Source organism: Corvus hawaiiensis, chromosome 20 (assembly GCF_020740725.1).
Source record: "Corvus hawaiiensis isolate bCorHaw1 chromosome 20, bCorHaw1.pri.cur, whole genome shotgun sequence".
Taxonomy (NCBI): Eukaryota; Metazoa; Chordata; class Aves; order Passeriformes; family Corvidae; genus Corvus; species Corvus hawaiiensis.
Window position 1 is genome coordinate 11083439 of NC_063232.1, and position 22901 is coordinate 11106339.

General features: G+C 57.4%; 2 protein-coding genes across 2 annotated transcripts in view; one reads left to right on the plus strand and one right to left on the minus strand.

Annotated features, from left to right (window-relative positions):
- Positions 1-14255: 14255 nt before the first annotated feature.
- On the plus strand, positions 14256-16478 carry FZD9 (frizzled class receptor 9). Its single transcript, XM_048324912.1, has one exon. The coding sequence runs from the start codon at positions 14367-14369 to the stop codon at positions 16119-16121; it is 1755 nt and encodes a 584-aa protein (XP_048180869.1). The 5' UTR covers positions 14256-14366; the 3' UTR covers positions 16122-16478.
- Positions 16479-20125: 3647 nt separating this feature from the next.
- Positions 20126-22901, minus strand: part of BAZ1B (bromodomain adjacent to zinc finger domain 1B) — a 44174-nt gene continuing 41398 nt past the window's right edge. Inside the window, exons 18-19 of the mRNA XM_048324405.1 lie at positions 22738-22841; positions 20126-22206 (exon numbers count right to left, since the gene is read on the minus strand). Of these exons, the coding sequence (XP_048180362.1) occupies positions 21840-22206; positions 22738-22841 (471 nt within the window). The 3' untranslated portion in view covers positions 20126-21839. The remainder of the gene's footprint in view (positions 22207-22737; positions 22842-22901) is intronic.

Consider the following 22901-nt stretch of genomic DNA (forward strand, 5'->3'; position numbering starts at 1 on the left):
GCAGCCTGGGATAGTGGAAGCTGTCCTTGCCCATGGCAGGGGGTGGAATAAGATGAGCTTTACGGTCCCTCCCAACCCAAAGCATTCCATGATTCTGTGACTTCCACAGCCATACCAGCCAGGGCTTCCCAGCCATCCATGCATCACAGGTGGCCTTGTTTGTCCATCTTCTTGGCCTTGCTCTTTCTCAGAAGGGCCTAAAACTGTCTCCCCAGTCAGTACTGGTTGGGCTGGCACTAAGAGGAGAATTGTAGAAGAATGGAATATCTTGAGCCGAAGGGACCCACTAGGATTATCCAGTCCAGCTCCTGCTGGAGGCGAGTGTGTTCCTGAGCCCTTTCCTAGCCCGACACTAGATGGCAATGCCTCCTTCCCAGCGCTGTTCGGGACTCCTTTCTGATGGCCTTTAAATCTGGATATTGGTCTTTTTCTACACAAATTTTGTAGTAACTCTGGGAATTGATGCCTCTTCCCTACAAGAAGCAGAGAATTTTGTGCTTCCTGCGATAAGATAGTTCTGAAGACATAAGGCAAGTTTTCCAGAAGGGGACAGCTGTGCCTCCCTGGAGTTCTCTGAACTGGGCTGTGCTGGCACTTTCCTGCCAGCCCTTGGGTCAAACAACCGTGGATCCATGAGTGGAAACTTGGCACGTCCCTGTTCACCAATGACCGTGGAAAGGCAGGTTCTCCTGGACCCCAAACTGTGGGGACAAAGCCCATTGAGGAAGGCATTTCATCTGCTAAATCTGAAGTGTAGGAGTGGTGTGGCTGCTGTGGCGCAGTGAGGAGCTTTCCAAGCCTCTGGAAGGTCCACTCCAGTCCTGCTGCTGGTGGTGCGCACTGCAGGAACACCCTTCCCTGTCATCCAGGCCACGCCAGTTACTTGTACTTTACCCAGAGTCCCTCTGCAGGTTGACAGGCAGTTTGTTGCTGTTGGAGATTTCCCATGGTGAAATAGACCTTGCTGAAGTGCATTTTTCCATTTTTATTTACCAAGTTAGGGCCAAAACCTACTTTCCTGAGCTGCTTTTTTTTTTTGTGTGTGTGTGTGTGTTATTAAAGAATGAAATACAATCTTTTAGCCTCTGGGAAAAATCAGAGGTGTGTTTGGATCCTGACTTGGCATTAAAGCAGAAATATTAGTCCTTGAGCAAAAGAGACAAAGATCTCTACAGAGAACCACACTTCTGGGTTGGTAGTCAAAAAATACCGACTTGGAGAAAAGTTTCCTACTGGAATTTTTAATTTTGGCCAAAATGCCTCCCTTTCCCCCTTCCATAAAATAGGTTTTGACAAACATCTTCAGTGTGTTCCCCGAAGAAGCTGTTCTGAGGGTTGGTCCCAGCTCTGCAGTGGTCTTGTATTTCCAGTTTGGGTTTATCAAATATCAACCTGCAACGCTGCAGCTGTACTGGGTTTGCTCAATTCCAAGATTATCTGATCTCAGGTGAAGTTTTCCTGGCATGGTTGTTTATCCAAACCTGAAATGTCATGTACCCTCAACCCATCAATCCAGCAGCTCCGTGGGCTGCAAAGGTAAAGCCTCTGTGAAGTGTGAATCACAACCCCTTGTATGTCATCTGAGCGTCTCCCATCATGTTCTCCTCCCCTGTGTACCACTGACCCCCAAGAACACCTAAGGGCAGTGAGATCCCACTCCCTGCCTGTTCCCTCCACTGGCAGTTGGTGCAGAAATCCTGGATCGTGTGGGTGGGTGTCCTTGTGCCTCCCACGCTGTAGGCTGTGCTCTGCCAGGGACAAGGGTGGGCTGAGACCGCTGGCAGGCAACCAAAACATGAGATGGCTGTGCTAAACCTGGGCTGAGACATCCAGAGCATGTGAAATAGGGATGCTGGAAGGTGCTCCAGGTTGTGGCACTTCTGTTACAATGCAGGCTGGTCACAGGGTTCCTCCGAGACACAGGGTGCTGCAGTGGGAGATGCAGCACCTCTCCAAACCTTCCTGGCATGCATGCAGGTCCCATCAGCTCAGCCTGGGTAGCTACTCAGCACCCTCCCCATGGCCAGGAGCAATCCTGCTGATCCCAGGGGCTTGGGGGCTCAAGCAGCTGCCACCACCCCTGTGCTGCTGACAGGGCAGTGGGGAGGCTGTGGGCAGGGACCAAGGGTCCCCATGGCACTGGATCCCCTGGATTGGTATAGGGGCAGAGGACTCCCTAGGGTTCTGGAGCCCCTTGAGTCACTAGGCACACTGTTCTTCTGGGCTGGGACAGGACCCAGGAGCTCCCATGGCACTGGAGTCCCTCACCTCACTGGGCATCTGTTCCCCAGGTCAGAACAAGGGATTCACACCTTTTTATTCCAGTGGCTGGCTCTGAAAGTCATGGAAGCAGAAACCCCTCTGTGCTGCCAGCCATGGCCAAGCCCAACCGGGCACGGAACACGCCAGCTCCGTGCTCTGCTCCTGGCCCCTCGTTTGTGTTGGCACCAGCCGGAGAGCGAAGCCAGTTTAATTGGCAGTTGTGTTTGTGGCCAGAGTGTTATGAAAAGGTTTTCTGTCTCCCTCTCTAAGTTCCCCTGAATATGTTTTCACTCTTAATATAATATTCACTTCATTATTAGCTGAAAGAGGCTCTTTTCAGAGAGGGCCTTTTTTTCCTCTCCTTCCAAAAATACATTAAACCACCCCTTCATGCAGTGCTGCGCTGAGGGCTGGGATTGTCTACTGGACGGGAAGTGAGAAACCCAACAGTAAATGGGATTTACACAGAAATTCCTTTCTTCCCCAGCGTGCCGGCAGTGCTGGCTGGGTAATGGAGGAGGCGGCTGTTGCTTACAGGGTGATTGGGGGTACCTCACCTCCCCACACTGTGGTCACCAAGGGGAATCCCCACCAAGAAGAGCAGATGCTCCCAGGGGCTCCCAGTGCCCTGGGCTGGTGTTTCCAGGTGCAAACCCCTCCAGCAAAGTTGGGACCCAGCCACAGGGATTCCCATGTGTCCCCATTCAGTGCTGAAAGTGTTTCCAGCATCTGCCAGGTTTTGGAAGCTTGTTCTCTCTTGGGTGGGTTTGAGGGCATCGGGTGCAGCTGGACCCCCATATTGCCATCTTGTGTTGCTGCTCTTCATGACTTTGCAGCTTCTGTAAAGTTTTTTCCTCCAGCTTTGGGAAAATCCCTGTAAGCTGCAGAAGCAGTGAGGGTGGTATCACACGCACAGCATCCAGCCTGGCTCAGCCTTTGGGATCCAGGGGAAACAGCTCTGCTTCCCTCTTGCCTGAGTTCCTTGAAGGGCACCCACAACCCAGCCAAGGTTCAGTTGTTTGCCATATTTGGGTGGTTTTGCAGGGTCATGCAGCCCCTGATGCCATCACTTAATGTCCTTAGCCCAGTCGAGCTGGGAATATCCCAGGCTGGGGCTGCCTGTGGGGTTGTGCCATCCCAGTCCTGGCCCCAGGAACTTTCGGGATGCTCTAAGACAGCCAATCACAGCAGGGGGAGGTGGGGGTGACACTGGCCAGGGCAAAAGGGTCCCCTGGGCTGGCCGTTGCACTACTGCTATGGGGCACTGGGATCCCAGGGGACCCCCACATCCCTGCTCCATCCCTCAAGGAGCTGCTATGAAAGCCCAGGGGAGCCCAAAGCTCGTTTTCCCTTTCCCTGAAAGCAGCATAGACACAAATCTCCCCTCTCGGGGCAGACACCAGCAGCAGGAGCCTTCCCCAGCTCCACTGCCCCCATTCCCAGCCATCCTGTGAAACTCATTAGGGCTGGTACCATGTGCTGATGAGTATCCAAGGTCTGTCCTTAACTGGGAACAAGTAGCATTTGTTTCAGGATACAGCTGTGGCTCCAGAGCTGACAGAAGCATTCCCATCCAAGCAGGGCCCAAGGGAGCTCCCTGGGGATGATGCAGCTCCCAGGTAAGGATGCTCTTTGGGAGGGGTCCAGCTTATGCATCCTCAACCTCTCACCTGGTCCTGACATTGGCAGGGAAGTGGGAGCTCTCTGATGTTCCTGCACTTCTTTTTCCAGGTTTTGGGAAAAAATAAATCAGATTTGAGCTGTTTTCTCCAAGGTTTTGCTGGTTCGTCCACCCCTTCCCATGCACATCTTGTGTTCAATGTATCCTCGTGCCTCCCCCGCCTCCCACAGTACAGAGCATCCTCTTGTGTAAAGCCAGTCAGGAACTGTGCCTGACAGGCTCTGGGGGGTGATCCTGGAGAAGGTAGTAGAGAAGGTTCTGGAGTTATGTGGGCAAAGGGAGACTTCAGATTTTGCACGTAGGTCTGAAAGCTGAGGGTGGAATATTGACCTGGGTCAGGAATGAGAAGGGAAAGATTGTGGTCATTCCAGTGTGGAAGAGTCAGGGACATGGTGATTCCCAGCTCTACTCCCCTTGGTGAGGCCAGAGGCAAGGGAGACTGGTGTCTCCCTGGCCTCATGTGCCAGATGCCATAGGGACCAGTCCCAAGTGTGGGGTCAGGAAGGCTGGAACTGATGCAGGGCCTGGGCTTGGAGCAACACAGGGAAAGGTGGATGGGGTAACCACTGGGGCTTCACCAGCAGCACTTTCACCCTTGGAGCTCTGGCTGCTCCACAAAACCCTCAGTGAGCCCCAAAACAGGCTCACTTCAGCTCGGGGTGCTCTGAGTCCGGCACAGGGGGAGTGGGCAACCAGCTGGGGTGGGACACTGGAGATCCCAGAACTGGACAACCTGTGGTTTGAGAGTCAAGGGGCTGAGGAGGAGGAGGAGAAGGAGGAATGTGGCCTGGCTGACAGGGACGGGCTTAGTTTTCCATGGCCTCACATTTTCCTGCACTGGAGGTTTGCTGTGAGAGTGGAAAATGTGGTGGGAGGGGAGGGGAGTGGGGCCGCTGGGGGCTTTGGGATGTGCCCTGCCTGCCAGGGCAGAGCCCATGGCAGGGACATGGACATGGGCACACACCAAAACCCGATGGATCTGAGAAGTGTCCCCACTCAGGGTGGCTGGGGACAGGAGTTTGGTGGGAAGCAGAGCAGCATCACAGGCTGGCCTTCAGCTCTCATGGGATGGGCTGGCACCCCTGGGGCTGACGTGTGATGGGAATGCTACAGAGGTGCCAGGGGATCCACCAGAACATGGAGCACAGAGCTGGACATAGGTTTGCTGCAGTGCTGCAGCTCCCTCCCACCCGAGGCCATCCTTCATGGCACACAGGTATCCCAAATCCCACTCAGACACCGCACTGCTGCTCCTGGGGTGTTTGCAGCAAACCTGTATTACTGGGAGCCATGAGATGGCTGCAGAGACACTTGGACTCACCTAAGAGGGCAGCTGGATTCTGACCAGAGTGCTGCCAACACAACCCTCAGGCAGCCACAGCGGGATGATAGGATGTGACATTTCCTCAGGCCATGGGATGTGGTGTTCCCTCAGGCCAGGCTCTGCTGCAGACCTGGAGGCATGTTTGTTTTCCAGCCCTGGATTCTGGGAGTATGGAGAGCTGGTGGGACCTTCAGCTCTCCAGCCAGCAACAACTCCCTGCCCATGGCTCTTTTCCCATGGAACAGGGCAGGATTAGGGATGGTGAGAGGGGAAAGATAACTCAGAGCACCCTGGGGCAGGGCAAAACCAGGAACTTGCAGGAACATCAGAGGAAGATGCTCAGCAGGGCACCCAGGGAGCTGGGATCTGCTCTGGGATGAGATCATGGAATCACAGAATGGTTTGAGTTGGAAGGGACTTTAAAGCCCATCCAGTTCCAACCTCCTGCCATTGGCAGGGACACCTTCCACTAGATCAGGTTGCTCCAAGCCCCATCCAACCTGACCTTGAACATTTCCAGGGATGTCACCTCCAGCTGTCGGCCTCCCCAATAATAGCTTTTTCCCTGCCCATCTCCTCCAGTGACCAGCACATTCTGGGGAAATTGGTGCTGTTTGCAGGGCCCGGAGAGGGACAGGCTGGACTTGGGAATGGGGACAGAGAGGAGTCACCCCAGAGCCCACCCCAGCACTGCTGGAGGAGACCAGGGATGGGTGACCAAGCTCACAGCCTTGGTGACACATCAAAAAGCTCATTTCCTCCAGGCTCCTGCCCAATGATGCCAGAGAGCCCTCACTGCAGCCGCTGACCTTTAAACAAGATGGTTGGAGAGATGGAGGTAGCAAAAATCCCTGAAAGATTATTTGTTTCTCACAAACTATATTTAGACACCATCAGCAAAACCCAAAAGTGCTGAGTTTGGCTGAATAAATCTGGGAGCTTTGTGTTTTTTTCCCCCTCGAGGAGAACAGGATTAGCCAGCGAACGGGGAATCGTGTTTTTGTTTGACATACCTGAGGGTTTCCACTCCAAGTTGCTGTTTTGAGCTCCTGGTGCCGTGATGATGATGATGGACCTGACAAGGCACTGCTCCATCTTGTGAAGCTGTTTTTTGGAAAAGAAAAGGAGCAGCTGACTCACCCACCATGGTGCTGCTTGCTTTCTTTGTTAAACTTTGGGTTTTTGAATATTTTCAGAGATCTTGGTGTATAAGGATGTTTTTGAGATAGAAGTAGGTCACGCTGGTGCCGCTCAAGTAAAAAGTCCTTCCCTGGTGGGATGCACCCCTCCAGCTCCCTGCCTGCATCCACCAGTGCTGCCCCAAGGGATGGGTGCCCTGGGGAGGTGGGAGAGTTGACATGCTCCTGACTGGTCTGAGTGGGCAATGGCAAGAGGTCACCTTGCTTGTCTGGAACGCACTTGGGGTTGCACTTGGGTCATCTGGGGTGTAATTCTTTGCTGGTTTGGATTCCCTGTGCCTAAATCCCATCTCCCCCAGGGAGACTGGGATCAGGTCTGAACTCCCCAGTGGAGTGTTTGGGGGGGCCAGGCAGGTGAGGGGTTTTCTGATCCCTGAGGGGTGTCAGAGCCCATCTGACCAGCTGGTGACAATGAAGAGCAAAGTGACCCATCAGGAACCTCCCATTTGGACATGAACCCAAACCATGTGGGTGATGGAAGGCAGAGGGAGAGAAGGGCTCTGGGTCCATCTCCAGCAGAGCAGAAAATTCTTTGCCCTAAACTTGTCAAAATTCTGTGTCCCTTGAGCTGGCACTGCCAGGACATTAGGCTCTGTTCTTTGAGAAATGAGGCTCTGGAAAATTCAGGTCCTTGAGCCGCAGCTCATTCACAGCAGTTCCTCTCCAGAGAGGGCCCAGGGAAGGTGGGGATGGAATTGTTGCACTGTGGCAGCTCTCTGGTGAACAGCTTTGACATGTCTGAGGAACTTTCTCCTTTCTCCTCTGGCCAGGTGAGAGGTGAGGATCTCCTAGTGTTCTCCACATGGAGAGGAGGAGAAGAGGTAGTAACGCAAGGAGGAACCAGCTTAGGGAGGAGGATGCTGGTGCCAGATGGTTTGTCCAGAGCAAGGAGTGGCCCAGCCTTGGATAGGAACCATTAGGATGATGCTTGAACATGGGCTGCTTCCATGGAATCAGAGAATAGTTTGGATTGGAAGGGACCTTAAAGATCCTCTTGTTCCAACTTCCTGCCATAGACTGGGATGCCACCCACTAGAAGGTGTTTGGGGCCTGGAAAGAAAGGGAGAAATGCAATATGGGGCTTCCCATCACTGATAACTCTGTCCAGTAACTGGCAAGAAGAGAAATACTCACCTGGAGGTATCAAAGACAGGAGAGCATGAGCTGGGGCTGCTCCCACCTTCTCCCTGCACTTGGGCTGAGCTGTGGTGGGGGAGCTGACACCAACCCAACCCAAGAGCCCTGGAAAAGCCAGGATTCTTCCTCCTGGTCCGTGCAGCTGGAGAACTACAGCACCAATGGCACTGCCAGCAGGCAAGGTCTGGAGAAAGCCCTCCATGGCTGTGGGACACCCAGGGGAGGTGGCAGGTGACAGAGCCTTGGGGTTGCACTGTAGCCATGTGGTTGGTCTTGGCAACCACGTGGGAAGCTTGGTCAAGTCAATGGTGTGATAAAGCCATTTCCAGCAGGTTCCAAGAGCCCTCCCTGCTCCTGCAGCGTACAGTGGGCTGTGGCTCAGCTCTGTAAGGAAGTTCCTTCTTCCCAGGGGATGCTTTGACTGTGTCCAGCCTGTGAGCCCACAAAAGCCTGAACCTTTGCAGAGGTTCTTGGCCTATGGCACCATTCAGTGTGCCACAGCAATTCATCAGGGGGCAGCAGGGCTTGAGGGGGCTCCCACTCTTCCCAAATTGCTTGGGAGAAGGTTTTTCCTCCAGTCAAGTAGCGGGGCTGGTGGCCACAGTCCCTGACCGGGTGGTTGCCTCCTGGATTTTGCTGCTCCTTGGAAAGGCATGAGGGACCAGGGAGCATGGACATCCCAGGACACAGCTGCTATGGGGCATCCCCTGCCCCCTCCTAGGGTGCCCCCAGTCCTGGTGCTGTGGGGCTGAGCCCCAGCCCACGTCCTTTCTGGCTCCAGCCTGCCCCGTGCTTCTCCCTTCTCCTCTGGATCGTATTTATTTATTTATACGGTGAATGTAATAAAACTCCAGCAGGAAACGGAGGCGATTCCCTGCCATTCCCCACAAGCCAGCCCTGGGCCGGGCGAACAAGGAGGCGCATTGTGCAGCATGGAGCCTCCTGCCAGCACCGAGCCTGTGGCTGAGGCTGAAGAAAGGGCTGAGTGTGTGTGTGAGCACCGGGACCTGGTGCCGGCACCCACCCCAGGATGGGGCATCCTGGGGAAGAAACCTCACTTCAGGGGTCAAGTGGGGCTGGGGGTGAAAGGGCTCCTGTGCTGGCTTGGGATGTTGTCTGGGAGCACCTCGGAGCCTGCTTCCAGCACACAGAACCTCCTCGGCCCATCCTTGGGCTGCCAGGAAACAGAGGTGGGCACTGAAGATCAGCTGGGGGGGAACACAGTGGCCCCATGACCTGGCATGGGGCTGTATGAGCAGCTCTTCCCAGGGCTGAGCCAGCTGGGAGGGAACTCCAGCCCTTCACCTGCCTCTCTCAGGCAGCTGCTCCAATCTGCAGCTGCTGCCATTAGTAGGGTTCAGAGTGAATGGCTGTTGCCAGGGCTCACCTGGCTCTTGTCCCCCAGAAGGGGTCTGCAGGGGTGAGCGAGGTGGCTGAGGGTGGGATGTGGCTCAGTCCCGGATCCCCTTTGATGGGAGAGGTCCCCACTGCTGGTGTCAAGTGTCTCAGTGCCACCAGAGGCTGAAAGCAGCCCCTTGTGCTACCACCACACTCACCAGCTGAAATACTGGGGGTGAGGTGGGGACATTGTCCTTTCTCATTCCTCATTCTCCTAACAAGGGCTCCACTGGGACACATCACTGTCCTCCTGCCCCATCCCCTGACTCCCACAGCTGCATGTGGTCCCCATCCCTGTGCCGGTCCCTCAGGCTCCCAGGGATCCTGGGGTTAGGGGTCATGCCCTGACCTGTGTGTCTCCTCCCTGCTTCATGTCACTGCTGTGTGAATGGGGACGCCACGGCCCAGGGATCCTGTGGCCAGGGCTGGGGAGGGGGGCTGGCTGGCAGCAGGACCCACAGCTCCCCAGCTGCAGGGTGATGGGGTGACAAGGCTGCAGTGAGCATCCCTGGCAGTGTCACACATGTCAGCCTGTGTCCCTGAGTCCTGGCCACAGCAGGGTGGCCCATGGGCTGGGTTGTAACCACAAACACCTGCACGGAACCAGAGGCCAGGAGGTGACTGGGGCACTGCCTGGAGACACTGCCAAGGGACACTGTTTGTGCTCCACCTGCTTGTTTGGGGACCAGATCCCAAAATCCCCATCTTCCCCCACTACTGCACCTGCCCATGGCACAGAACCTGCCCAGGGGCACAGAGATCAGCTGCCCTGTGGACAGCACAGTCTGTTGCACACGCGTGTGCGTTGGCATCACACAGAATTGTGCCCAGGGGTAGGAGGAGCTCGGGCTTGAGGATCACTCCTGGTGGTGCTCCTGGTGTCCCCAAGGAGATGGTGGCCAGGGCAGGGGTAATCTGCCTCTCTGGCCGGGTGGGTGCCAGCCCACAGCCCCATGGATTGCTCCCAGGATGGACCCCTCCACCTGCTCAGCAGCCCATCTGGCCTGGCACTGGCATCCCTTTGAAACTGAAGCCACTGGCCTTTTGCACAGCTATTCCTGTGAAATTCTTCAGGAAGGGAAAAATTATCCCTCCCAGATCCCTGCAGGACTGTGCTATCTCCCACCTCCAAGCTGGCAGGGAGGGCACAGGGTGCCTGGAGCCCTGGCTTACCCTGGACATGGCCTGTCCTTGCAAGGTGGATTCTTCTCCCTACCCCAGCCCCTGCCTCTCTCTACGAGCCAGGCACTGGTGGGAACTGGAACCACTGGGGAGCTGGGACTCGACAGGGCAGAGGCAAGGGCAGTGCTGGCATGGAGCCCCTCACCTCCCTGCAACAAGTCCTGCTGCTCTGGCCAAGGCTGGGCAGAGCAGCACCCACAGTCCTGCCACAGCTCCATCACCCCTTCCCAAATCCATTGCCCACTCCCCAACTCCATCTTCCGATCCCCTGCCCTATTACCCCCTCCCCTGCCCTATTGCCCCCTCCCCTGTCCTGCTGACCCTCCCAACCTTCACTGCCCTCTCCCCAGCTCGATCACTTCTTCCCTGGATCAATCACCTCCTCCCTTGCCCTGCTCTATCACTCCCTTCGCTGCTCCATCACCCTCTCCCAGGCTCTGTTGCCCCCTCTCCAGCTTCATCACCCCCTCCTCTACTCTACTGCTCCCTCCCCACCTCCATAACTCTTCCCTACTCCATCACTCACCCAGTTCCATTTCCCCATCCTCTCTCCCCTCCCTCTCCCCCACATGCATTGCCTCCTCTCTTGTTCCATCGCCCTTTCCCCACCTCCACCATGCCCTCCCTTTCTCCACCACTCCCTCCTCTGCTCCATCACCTCCTCCCCACCTCCACTGCCCCCTCCCTGACTTCCACCAGGGCTGTCCCTACCTCTGGTGCCAAGGGGATCCCCCAAGCCCTTCCCCCCATGAAGACACCGTCCCCCCTGCCATGGCTAGCCAGAGGGGTACTGCTGCAGCCCCCCTGTACCCGGGGGCGGGCAGCCAGCGTATTTTTTCCTTCCATCCACTCCCCTTGCCGAGGCTCTCGCACAGGTTTCAGGCGCTGTTGACGGGAAGAAAGGAAATGGGGCAAAGCTCTGCCAGGAACCACAGGCTCCCGGGCTCCGGCGATCCGTCCCGCTCGCCTGCCTGGCCGCTTCGCGGGCAGGATTCCTGTGCAGTTCTGAGAGCCCTTTCTTCATGCTATTGATCTTGGATCCACAGCGCAGGGCCACTTCCAAAACCGTAAATCTCTCTGTTGCTCTACCTGGGGTTTTCACTGTGGGGCTCCCAGACCTGCTGGAGATCTCGGCTTCTGTGCATGGCCGGGATGTCCCCACTCCCGTCCCCGCGTTCCCCGGGCGTGCGGGCAGGCAAAGACAGGGCTCTTCTCTATCAGGCACAGGCAGTGGGGCAATGCAAGGGCAAGGCTTGGGGTGCTGGTGGTACCCCCTGCCCACCTCTGGGGTGAGATGAAGCTCCGGGAAGGTTCCTTTGCTCTTTTGCTGTTGCCACTGCAGGTCCCTGAGGCTCAGGCAGGGCTTGGGCGCCCCAGGGAGTACCATGAGGGGGATGGGGTGAGGGAGGAGCCCCCCAAGGTGCAGGGCAGAGGTGAGGGGCAGCCACACCTCTACAAGGAGCTCCTTGACTCCAAAAATCCTTGTGTTGCTCTTGGCCAGTCTTCAGTAACAGGAGCCAAGAGCAACAGTTTTACATATTAAAGCAAAATTAAATTAAAATACATTTATTTGTGCAGCCCCCTTTCCCCCCCCCCCCCCCCCTTAACTTTTCACAGCCCAGGTTGGAAGGTGGGAGGACATCCAAGGGGGTGAACCAGGAAGGTGGGGCTAAGACCCCAGGTCTCATCCAGCCCCTGCCTATGCCCACCACTCATCCAGGACCCTCACTGGGCAACCAGGCCTGGGTCAGCGACGTTTCAGGTTTTCCAGGTCATGCTTCCCAGTTTTCCTTAGCAAACAATTCCCTGAAGTGAAGCCTCAGTGACCAGAGCTGTGTTTGGGGTGCCCTGGAGTGGTGGCAGTGGCAGCCTTGGGTCCCTCACCTCACACAGGACACATGCCCTGGGTCTGGGGGTGGAGGGATGAGGGACGGAGGGAAAGGTCCCAGCGCACTGCGGGTGGAGGGATGAGGGACCAGGGAAATCTCCCAGCACACTGCAGGTGCCACCTCCATCCTCATCACTTTGCTGCTCAGCCATGCATGACCGTTTTTCCCCAGGACTGCACCACAGCACAAAATACCCTGAAACAGCCATTTCGTAGTGCGTGTGGCCCTAACCCACAGCACAAAGTCCCCTGAAGCTGCTCCGTGTTGCTGGGTACATGGGACAGTGACTTCTGGAACCACTCAGAGCTGGTGGCCAAGGTGACAAAGCCCTCCCAACATCCCAAATAATCCCAAATATCCCCCAATAACCCCTTTCCCAGGGCCCTGGAGCCCAGTGTGCAGACACCCCGTGTTACCGGGAAATTCCAGGGTGACGCCTTATCTCCTCCTCCATTACATGGCTGATAAGCAGCTCCCATGGAATTTCCCTGTAGCGCCGGACCGGGATGTTTAGATCCTGCACAGTGGGTGTCAGCGATTAGGGGCCGCGCTGACAGGTTGTTATGTTGTTACTAAAGAAATCGCAGGGCTGTGGGAATGCCTGGGAATGGCGGGATGCCCGGACCCCCTGGCGCCAGCCAGGCACTGGATGCCGGGTGTCCCTCGGGATCCTGCTGGAATCACCCCTAGGGTGGACGAGCTGCTCCCAAACGGGTGCTGGAGATGGCACAGAGCAATCCGGGCTGACCTGGGATGGGCAGCTCCCAGGAGTGGGGGGCTGCTGGTGGCACCTTGTGATGGTGGCCTGTGCAGCAAAGCCTGTCCTCAGGGGTGCTGTCACCCCCAGAGTGTTTTTAACACCTCCCTATGCCTTGGATGTATTTTGTCACCCTGTGAGTGGGACATTGGATTTTGGGGTCTGACAGCCCCGCCTTGACCACCCTGACTTGTGTCACCTCCCAGGAGCTGCCCTGGCCTTGCAGTGACATTGCTGTCCTCTGCCCTGTGCCTGCCCTGAATTGTCATTCAGCCGGGGACGCGGCTCTCCTGTCCTATGCTGTGGGCACTGGAGCTGAGCCATTTCCCGGAGTCCCCACTGTCCCACCACGTCCCCAACCCCAGGGGCACAGGCACTTTGTGCCACGTGCTGTGAGTTCCCCAGTTCTCAGTGGCGGGACCAGAAGTGGCAGTTTGTGTTCCCAAACTGAGGGACTTCACCCTGCGGGGAGAGGGTCCCTCCCCTAGGGACAGCAAGCCCCTGGGGTGTGCCCAGGTGTGCCCAGGTGTGCTCAGCCGCTCACGAACACCCTGCAGGCGCACGGGGGCCTGGCAGCACCCTGCGGGTCTGGGCAGCAGTGAGGTCACGGTGTATTGCTGTGCCCAGGTGTATGTGTGCACACCTGTGCTAGTGCACGCCCCTGTGGGTGTGCGGGACCTGTCTGGCAGTGTGTGGACGTGCGTGTGTGTCTGTCTGTGAGTATATGTGCATGTGTATGTTAGTGTGTGTGCATGTATGTGTGTGTGCGTGCATGTGTTAGCGTGTTTGTGCTTGCGTACCTGTGTGTGGGCATGTGCATGTGAGCGTATGTGTGCGTGCACGTGGACGTGCAGACGGTATGGACATGTGTGTTAATATGTGTGTGCGTGTGCACATTAGTGTGTAGATATGTCTGTGTTAGTGCACATTAGTGTGTGCATGCGCCTGCGTGTATGTGTTAGTGTGTTTTAGTGTGTGATAATGTGCGATAGTGTGTGTGCGCGGGCATGTGAATGTAAGGGTGTGCACATGCGTGTATGTACACGTGTGTGCGTGTATTAATGTGTGACAGCGTGTGTGTGTGTGTTACGTGTGTTTGCACATGGACACGTGCTTATTAGTGTGTGCACGAGAGCGCACGTGTGCACCTGTACCTGTGTAAGTGTTTGTGTGTGTGTGTCTGTGGGGGGGGAGACTGCGTTTCCCCCGCCCGCGTGTCCCCAGTGCCAGGGAGCTCCAGTGCCCGTTCCCCGCGTGGGTCCCGCCCCCCGCCCCTCCCCGTCCCGTCCGCCCCCCCGGACACGCCCAGCGGGGCGGGGCGGGGCGGGAGCGCTCGGCGGGCGCTGCCGGTGTCGGCGGGCGCGGGGCGGCGCGGGGCGCTCGGCGGGGCCGCCGCCGCATGGCGCGGGCCGGGGCCGGGGGCTGCCCCGGCGCGGCGCCTCCAGCACCGCAGCGATCGGCCCCGTGGCGGCAAGGGCAGCGTGGCCGGGCGATGGCGGAGCTGTAGCAGCCGCGGGGCCGGTGCGGGCGGCGGGCGATGGCGGCGGCGCGGCTGCGGGTGGCCCTGTGGGTGCTGTGGCATTTTGGGGTGGGCGGTCGCGGGTTGGAGCTGGCGGGGCTGGAGGGCCCGCGGGGGCGCGCGGCGCGGTGCCAGCCCGTGGACATCCCGATGTGCCGGGGGATCGGGTACAACCTGACCCGCATGCCCAACCTGCTGGGGCACGAGAGCCAGCGTGAGGCCGCCCTGAAGCTGCATGAGTTCGCCCCGCTGGTGGAGTACGGCTGCCACGTTCACCTGCGCTTCTTCCTCTGTTCCCTCTACGCACCCATGTGCACTGACCAGGTGAGCGCCAGCATCCCTGCCTGCCGCCCCATGTGTGAGCAGGCCCGCCACAAGTGCGTCCCCATCATGGAACAGTTCAATTTCGGCTGGCCTGAGTCACTTGACTGCGGCAGGTTGCCCACCAAGAACGACCCCAATGCCCTCTGCATGGAGGCCCCTGAAAATGCCTCGGCTGCCGAGCCACATAAGGGACAGGGGATGCTGCCCGTGGCCCCCCGGCCCTGGCCACCTGGCACAGCTACTGAGGGACAGGGACCCAATGGACTGGGGGCCTGTGACAACCCTGAGAAGTTCCAGTACGTGGAGAAGAGCCTCTCGTGTGCACCCAGGTGCTCCCCCGGGGTGGATGTGTACTGGTCCCGGGAGGACAAGGACTTCGCCTTCATCTGGATGGCTGTCTGGTCCACCCTCTGCTTTGTCTCCACTGCCTTCACCGTCCTCACTTTTCTGCTTGACCCCCACCGCTTCCAGTACCCTGAGAGGCCCATCATTTTCCTCTCCATGTGCTACAACGTCTACTCTGTGGCCTTCATCATCCGCTCTGTGGCCGGGGCCGAGAACATCGCCTGCGACCGGGAGAATGGTGAGCTCTACATCATCCAGGAGGGGCTGGAGAGCACAGGCTGCACCATTGTCTTCCTCATCCTCTACTATTTCGGCATGGCTAGCTCTCTCTGGTGGGTTGTCCTCACCCTCACCTGGTTCCTGGCTGCCGGGAAGAAGTGGGGACATGAGGCCATCGAGGCCCACAGCAGCTACTTCCACATGGCCGCCTGGGGCATCCCAGCCATGAAGACCATTGTCATCCTCACCATGCGGAAGGTAGCAGGGGATGAGCTCACGGGGCTGTGCTATGTGGGGAGCATGGACGTCAGCGCCCTGACCGGCTTTGTCCTCATCCCCCTCTCCTGCTACCTAGTCATCGGCACCTCCTTCATTCTCACTGGCTTCGTTGCCCTCTTCCACATCCGGAAGATCATGAAGACGGGCGGCACCAACACAGAGAAGCTGGAGAAACTGATGGTGAAGATCGGGGTCTTCTCCATCCTCTACACTGTCCCTGCCACCTGTGTCATTGTCTGCTATTTCTATGAGCGGCTGAACATGGATTACTGGACGCTGCGGGCGCTGGAGCGCGGTTGCCTGCGCCTGCCCGGCCGCCGTGCCGCCAACTGCTCCCTTGAGGCCTCGGTGCCCACTGTGGCTGTCTTCATGCTAAAGATTTTCATGTCGCTGGTGGTGGGCATCACCAGTGGGGTGTGGGTGTGGAGCTCTAAAACGCTGCAGACCTGGCAGAGCCTGTGCAACAGGCGGCTGGGCATGAGGACGCGGGGCAAGCCCTGCAGCGGGGTCAGCTGTGGCGGGGGCCACTGCCACTACAAAGCCCCCACAGTCATGCTGCACATGACCAAGACGGACCCGTACCTGGACAACCCGACTCACGTCTAGAGGGGAGGGCTGCCTCCCACGCCAGGGGAAGTGGTCTCACGGGTAAGGGGCAAGGGCAAGGGCTGTGTGGGGGCAGGAGGGACACTCCCAGGTTTAGGGGGGCGAGGCTGAGGGACCCCCCCCAGCACCACTCACTGACAAGTAGCTGCTTTTTCCTAGAGGTTGTTTTGTTGTTGCTGTTGCCAAATCCAGTGACTCTTCTAACGCTTTCTTTGGGGGATGGTGGGGATGGGGCAGGGAGAGGAATAATCCATCCGTGTTTATTTAATTCTGTAATTTATTTTAAATTTTTTTTTTTTTTTTGATCATTAGCTGCGAGGAATGGAAAAAACAATAAACCCTGGATGTGTTATTTGATCCGAGCCTGGTGCTGTTTGTGGGGATTCCAGGGGGTCAAGAGCTCCCCCAAGAGCCTCCCCCCCCCCAGTTTAGGGGCTTTCGGGTCGGGCCAAGCTATACCGGGCCATGCCTCTGTCTCTGGCAGGAGCATGGTACCAGCGGGTGCCTCCATCCAGTTCCCCTCCGTGGCTTCCCTGGGGCCGGTTCTACCTCCCGGCAAGAAGGAGGAGGAAGAGGAGGAGGAGGAGGGTTTTCCTGTGCTGTCACACTTACGAATCATCTTTTCCACTCCATGCTCTGAAGGTGATTTGTGTCGGTGCCATCGGCTGCCGGAGCCTCGGTGCCCGGCTGAGGGGCTTTGAGGGGGCAGGCCAGGGGCCAGGGAGATGGGCTGGGGGCACGGGACCTTGAGGCAGAGAGGGCTCAGCTTTGATGTCCCCCGCAGAAGCCCGAGGTGCGGGTAATGGAAACTTCTGGGCAGCTTTATTTATCCCCCGCTCTGGTTACAATCCCAGCTCGCCTTCCCCATTGTCCGGAGGGAAATTCAAGCCTCAGCTGGTGCTGGCGGGGCTGGCGGGGGGAGCCGGGGCTGGCGGGCACAGGGCAGACCGGAGGGTGACTCTGCTGGGGCTCGGAGAAGGGGAACTGCCCACCCTTCCCCGAGACATCCTGAGGTGCTGGCAGGGGCCAGCTCGTCTCTGCAGGGGTTTGGTGGGGCTGTTTTGCCCGGCTGTCCCCAGGGATGTGCCGGGGGTTCCCAGTGCTGGGGAAGAGAAGCAGGCAGAGGGCTGTGACAGGGGCATAGGCAGCGCAGCGCCTGTGGCAGGCAGGAGCTGTAGGGGCAACACAGCTCTAGTGAGGCGCAGACTTGTCCATCATCTCATTACCTGTTAATTAGCCAGCCTGCAGTCTGGGCAGCGCTGGGCCCCAGGGAGGGTCGACCCTTGCCCAGGTAGCAACAACCCAGCAACAGACCCTCTCTCCAGCATTCAACCTGGCACTCACTGCTCACCCCAACAGCCCTCGGCCCCCGTTCTGACGAAGCCCTTAGGGCTCAGACTATCAAACTGTGGCTGGAGGACAGGGGCGAGACTCCGCCCCAGGGCTGGAGTGGGGGCAGGGGCTGGAGTAGGGGCCGCTCACCCACCATCGAGCTGTGCCAGGGCTTTGTGCTGCGGGGACTGATGCGGTGAAGCACCTTTAATCTTCTCCCTGCCACCCCCGGCATGCCAGGAAGGCAGGAAAAGTCGCGTCACTGAGCTGAGAAAAGCCTTTTCCTCCCCCATGAGCTGGTGTGAAGGTGCAAAGGAGTCCCCAGTGCCCATGTGGTGTCACTGGGGGGACACCGAGGGTCTCTCACCAGGTTTGGGTACCCCTGGCTGTGTTGGTGGGCATCCAGCCCCTTCCCCAGGCTGGTGGTGATGATGGTGCCAGGGCAAGGACCCCACCTGTCCCCAGCACTGGTGGGCTGCAGCCTCTGGAGCTCCCTTGACTGCCACAGGAAGGTTTGTTTTGGGCAGAGAAAAGGGCTGTGACCTGGGGCAGGAGAGTCAATATTGGCTGCGGGACAGGCTCCAAAGTCCAGCTGGGGAGCTGGGCATGGCTCTGGGTGGGGGCTGCCTGGGAAGGGGGCACAGGGCCACATGTTCTCCCTGTGTTCTGCCCCGGGTGCTAAGCTCAGAGCCAGCTCGGCTCACCTTGTGCGCCAGGCACGCGGCCCAGTGCTGGTGCCCGGCTGGCGGCACCCCTGGTGACAAGGCTGCCCTTGAGCATCCAGCGCTTGCCAAGGAGCGGCTGCCTCTGGAGCGCTCACCCAGATAACCCGTCCCAACAGGCCCCTGCTATCGGGCCCGAGGGGGGCCAGCGGCACCCACCACTGCCCACTATCGGCCTCGGCAGCCCAGCTGGCTCCACTGAAGGCTGCCAGTCCTGAGAGCTGAGCATGGCTGGGACACAGTTCCACAGAGCCTGTTGCAAAGCGGAGCTGTCACATGGAAGGACTGGCCCAGGAACACCACTGGCTCCTAGTCACAGCTTCATTCAACCCCGTGCTGTGGGGCTCAGCCTCCCTCTGTACCCCCGCCCCCTCCCCCCCCCCCCCCCAAGCTCTTCCCTGCATCCCATCTCCATCCTCCTCAGAGCAGCCCCAAGGGCACCAAGCACCTGCCTCCAGTGAAGCCCCCCAGCAAGAGACAAGTGGGGTTCAGCCCTGCCCAGGCCCCACAGGGCAGCCCCTGGCTTGGGGTGGCTGTGGAGACTGAGGTGGGATGGGTGCAGAGGGTGGGATGGGATGGCTACAGAGGCTGAGCTGGGGCTGCCAGCTGGGTGAGAATGGGCCCAGGATACCCTGAGGTCCTGGTCCAGCTCAGCATAGAGGAGTCTCGTCACTCCTGGCTGAGCCATGGAGGTTATCCACCCTCACATAGATAGACACTCCCTCCAGGTTTGAGTAGCAAAAGGAAAGCCACTGTGCTCTGGGAATGTGCTCAAAACCCCATTACCCAGACTATTAATTAATTATTGAGAATTAAGCTATGAGGAAACCCAGGGGGCCAAAGTTGGGCCTCATTTTCTCAAGGCCACGCTGGAACTCCAGCAATCATAGGAGCCCCCAGTGTTTGTTGCAGGCAGTGGGTGCAGCAGGGCTGGTGATGGTGGTAGCAGGGCCCCGGCTGCCCGCCAAGCCCCCACAGTGCCCTGCCAGGTGTGAGGACAGCTATTTATAGCCCTGCACAGGACACTGATGCCATGGAGGGACTGCTATAAAAAGCAAGTCTCCAAAAAGGTCTTGGAGCAGATGCTGCTGCGAGATCTCCGTGCTGAGGCCTGGAAATGTCCCAGTCACTCAGATTCACCCAGGTCCTGTTGCATGGACAGCAAGCTAAACCACCTCCTGTGGAGAAGGGATGAGGCTTCTCCAGGGAAAACAGCATCTGTCCATTGCCGAGAGCCTTCAAGCCCTCAAACCCATCAGGATTTCCCCTGCTGAGCAGTATGGGGCGTGGTGGAGCACTCCCAACTCAGATCGAGTGAGAACGAGGATGAAGACACCCAGGAACCCTCATCCTCCTGGCAGAAACAAGAAAAGCTTTGGCCAAACCTATTGTGTCACAGCTGCGAGCTGTCACGAGCACTGGGGCATCACTGCTCCAGCCGTGCTGCCCTTGGAGTTCCAAGTGTCCCTGCTGGGCTGCCGGAGGTCAGGATGGGGGCCTGGGACACAGCAGCAATAATCCTTACTTCAAGAATGGCTCTGGTTGCAAAACACACCCCAAGAGGAGGGAAGAGGCTTTGGGAGGTGAAAGAACAGACATCCCAACTCCCCATCACCCTTCATAGTCCCTCCAGGGGTACCCAGTGCGACCCTGAATGGAACAGGAGGACAACTGGCACACTGGCACCATGCAAGGGACAAAGACCAAGAAGGACTACTCCCCACTCCAGGGACAGGCAGAGCACAGCCTTGTTCCCTTGTCCCTGGGGAGGGTGAGAACACACCAGCACAGTCTCAGAAGCTGACCTGATCCTGACTCACCATTCCCTTACTCCACAGCTCCATTTGCCCTCCAGAAATGTCCAATGGCAGCTCTGGGAAGGCAGAGGCAAGCCGTCTCAGACAATCCCACACCAACACAGGGACCCACAAAGAACTCACACAAGCCAGGTTTACAAACACAAGTACATAATGTTTATTCTTAAGTTTCCAATTTATTACAAGTACAGCCCTTCGCAGAAACCCCCTCCCCCCAAATGACACTGATTTTTAGAAAACGTGCAGTTCCAAAGGTTCCACCATATAGGACCTGCAGGAAATGTTCTCTAGGAAACAGGACAAAACAGCCTCTGAAGGGACGTGCGAGATACAAACATCAGTGCTATTCTGTGGGGCAGGGCGTGAGGCTGGGGAGAGGGAAGGGGCTGGAAACCTGCCTCATCTGCAGTCATCGACAGTCCAGAACTGAAAACAAATACCTGTTTTAAAAAAACCCCAAACCTAAAGAGTTCACAAAACTAGGCTGCAATTTGTAATCAATGATTCTTTTCTTCTCAAATCCCAGGAGCTACAGCAGCTGCTTCTGCTCTTATAAAACCAGCACTGAACAGCCCCGTAGCCCATTTATTCCAAATCAAACAATTCTGGGATAAGAAGTTCAAGCCCTGATTGTATGATCCAAACCGGTCATGATGGAGAGGAAGAGAGAATGAGAAAACAAACCTCTTTCTTAGGGAAAAAGTCAGCATGTGGGACAGCAGGAGCTGGTGCTGGGCTGTGGCACAGGAACGAGGGTGTTACTAGAAAATGTCGTGAGATTGTGGCTGAGAGGGACTGGGATCCCCCTCTCCTCCCCCCAAAGTCCCTGATGTAACTCCTGCTACTGGTAGGAAAATGAGTTTTAAAGAGGGGGAAAATATAAAGCAAACACGATTTTATATAAACTGTACATGTGCCAAAGCAAGACAAGGGTATCTTACAGGTGTTCTTTGTACAAGATCACAGCTAGAAACAAGCCACTTTCAACTAAAAAATTAATTTAAGAAGTTACATAGCACATGTTTCTGCTGCTCCCCTGGCCTTGGAGCTCTCCTTGGGCTGTGCAGACAGTCACACTCTCCAGTCTGCTGCTGGCACTCGGGGCATCCAAAGGGCTGCATGACGGCATGCAGGTCCAGGTGGCATGTACAGGTGGGGAGCTGAGCTCAGAGCCCTCCTTGGACTGAGACCTCCAGGGATTGCTCCCCAAGGGAAAGCAGGAGCACCCTGGAGCAGTGGTGTTGGGATGCTGGTGAAAGCCGGACCGCGGTACACCTAAGTGCTTGCTCGCCCCACGCAGCCCGGCATCAGGGCTCAGAATTAACACCATATAAATATATACATACAAGCCCAAGTAGCCCATTGGCCTGATGGCACCCAGTCCTTCTGTGGAGCAACACGACCCGACCCCTGCACCAGCTTGAGGCTGGTGTGCTCACATGACTGGCAGCAGACGGTCCCACGGCGCTCCAGCTGCTTGCAGAGGGGAGGAAGCGATTCATTCCAGGAAACCGACAGTGCCTGAGCTGGAGCAGGCTTGGTGTTCCTCTGCTCAGCCAAGCTTGGCCAGGCCCTCCCCCTGCCCTCCCACCTTCCCCTCCTGGCAGGACAGACTCGTGAAGAGCTTTGTGGATTTTGGAGGAAGCATTAAGTCATCGCCACTTAATGGATGACGAAATATTTGAGGAAATTGCAGAAAAATTAAAACTAGGATGGGCCCAAGGGAAGGCTGGATTAATAGAGAAGTGCCCGCTGCTTCTCAACTCCCTCCAGACAACCCATCCGACTGCCTGGCAGCACCAGAAGGCCTGCTCCAGCTCTGGCTCTCCCCCTAGCCTCCCCATCCCTCATTTCTTCCTTTTTCGCCCCCGGGAATGTTCAAGGGGCTCTGACTCACTGTCCCCTTCCTGCTCCTCCAGTCCCTGGCACCTGGCAGAGAGCTTCTTGCGCTTCCTGCGCACATACGTGTGGCCTGGCAGGTGTTTGTGCACCATGTCAATCAAACACTGCTCTGTCTTCTCCAGGCAGGACAGTACATGACTCCCGTTCTGGTTGTAGCGCTCGGCATTGGAGAACACCTGCTTCATGTCGGAGAGGAACTCCTGCACGGAGCGGTAATTGCCGCAAGAGCACTTGCTCTGCATAGTCTGGAAGTCCATGGGGTTGCTGATAACCTGAAAGTAGTCTTCAGCTTCCTCTGTGGTCACTGGCTCCCTGCCAAAGGAAGAGCCACAGGGATAGGAAGGGAATGCCGACCCCAGCACCACTGCAGAGAAGTGGGGTCCCCCCAACCCTTCACTCCTGTGACACCCCTGACCTGCAGCCCCACGGTGGTGCAACAAGCCCAAGCAGTACCTCAACATGATGTGTTACAGGCACATCAGGCCTACGGCACAGGAATGGGAAGGACAGGAGCCCAGGGAGCCGGTTCAGGCATGGGGAAGGTCCATACCTTCCCTCAGTCATAGCACCTCAGTGCTCCAAACATCCTGGAGGCGGCAGAGAACACCTACCTCCTTGCCCCTTGCCTGCCACCTCAGAAGGGCATCACGTCTTCAGTCCAGCTGAAGACTGAGAACATGGTGGCTTCTTCTGGAGCAGCTTCTTCCCACACATGACTTGCTTTTGGAAGCCTAAGTCTCCCAGGTGGATCTGGCAGGACTGTGTCACAGCCAGCCCACAGCCCCACACTGCCTGCGGCCAGTCCTGCCCACAGAGGAGGAGGAGGACGCCACTTGCCCTCACCTGAAGGGCCAGCTGAAGCGGTACTTGATCAGCTTGCCGAGAATTTCCTCACACTTCTGCAGCTCGAGGTTCTGGCGACGTGCTGTCCTCTTTGTCTGAAGGACCTGCCCACACAAAGGGTGTTGGTAAAAAGAGGGAACCGCTACAGGCTTTGGGGTTCAGCA

Bases quoted from the DNA above. Each gene is read 5' to 3' on its own strand.
- FZD9 (XM_048324912.1), top strand. From the start codon at position 14,367: ATGGCGGCGGCGCGGCTGCGGGTGGCCCTGTGGGTGCTGTGGCATTTT.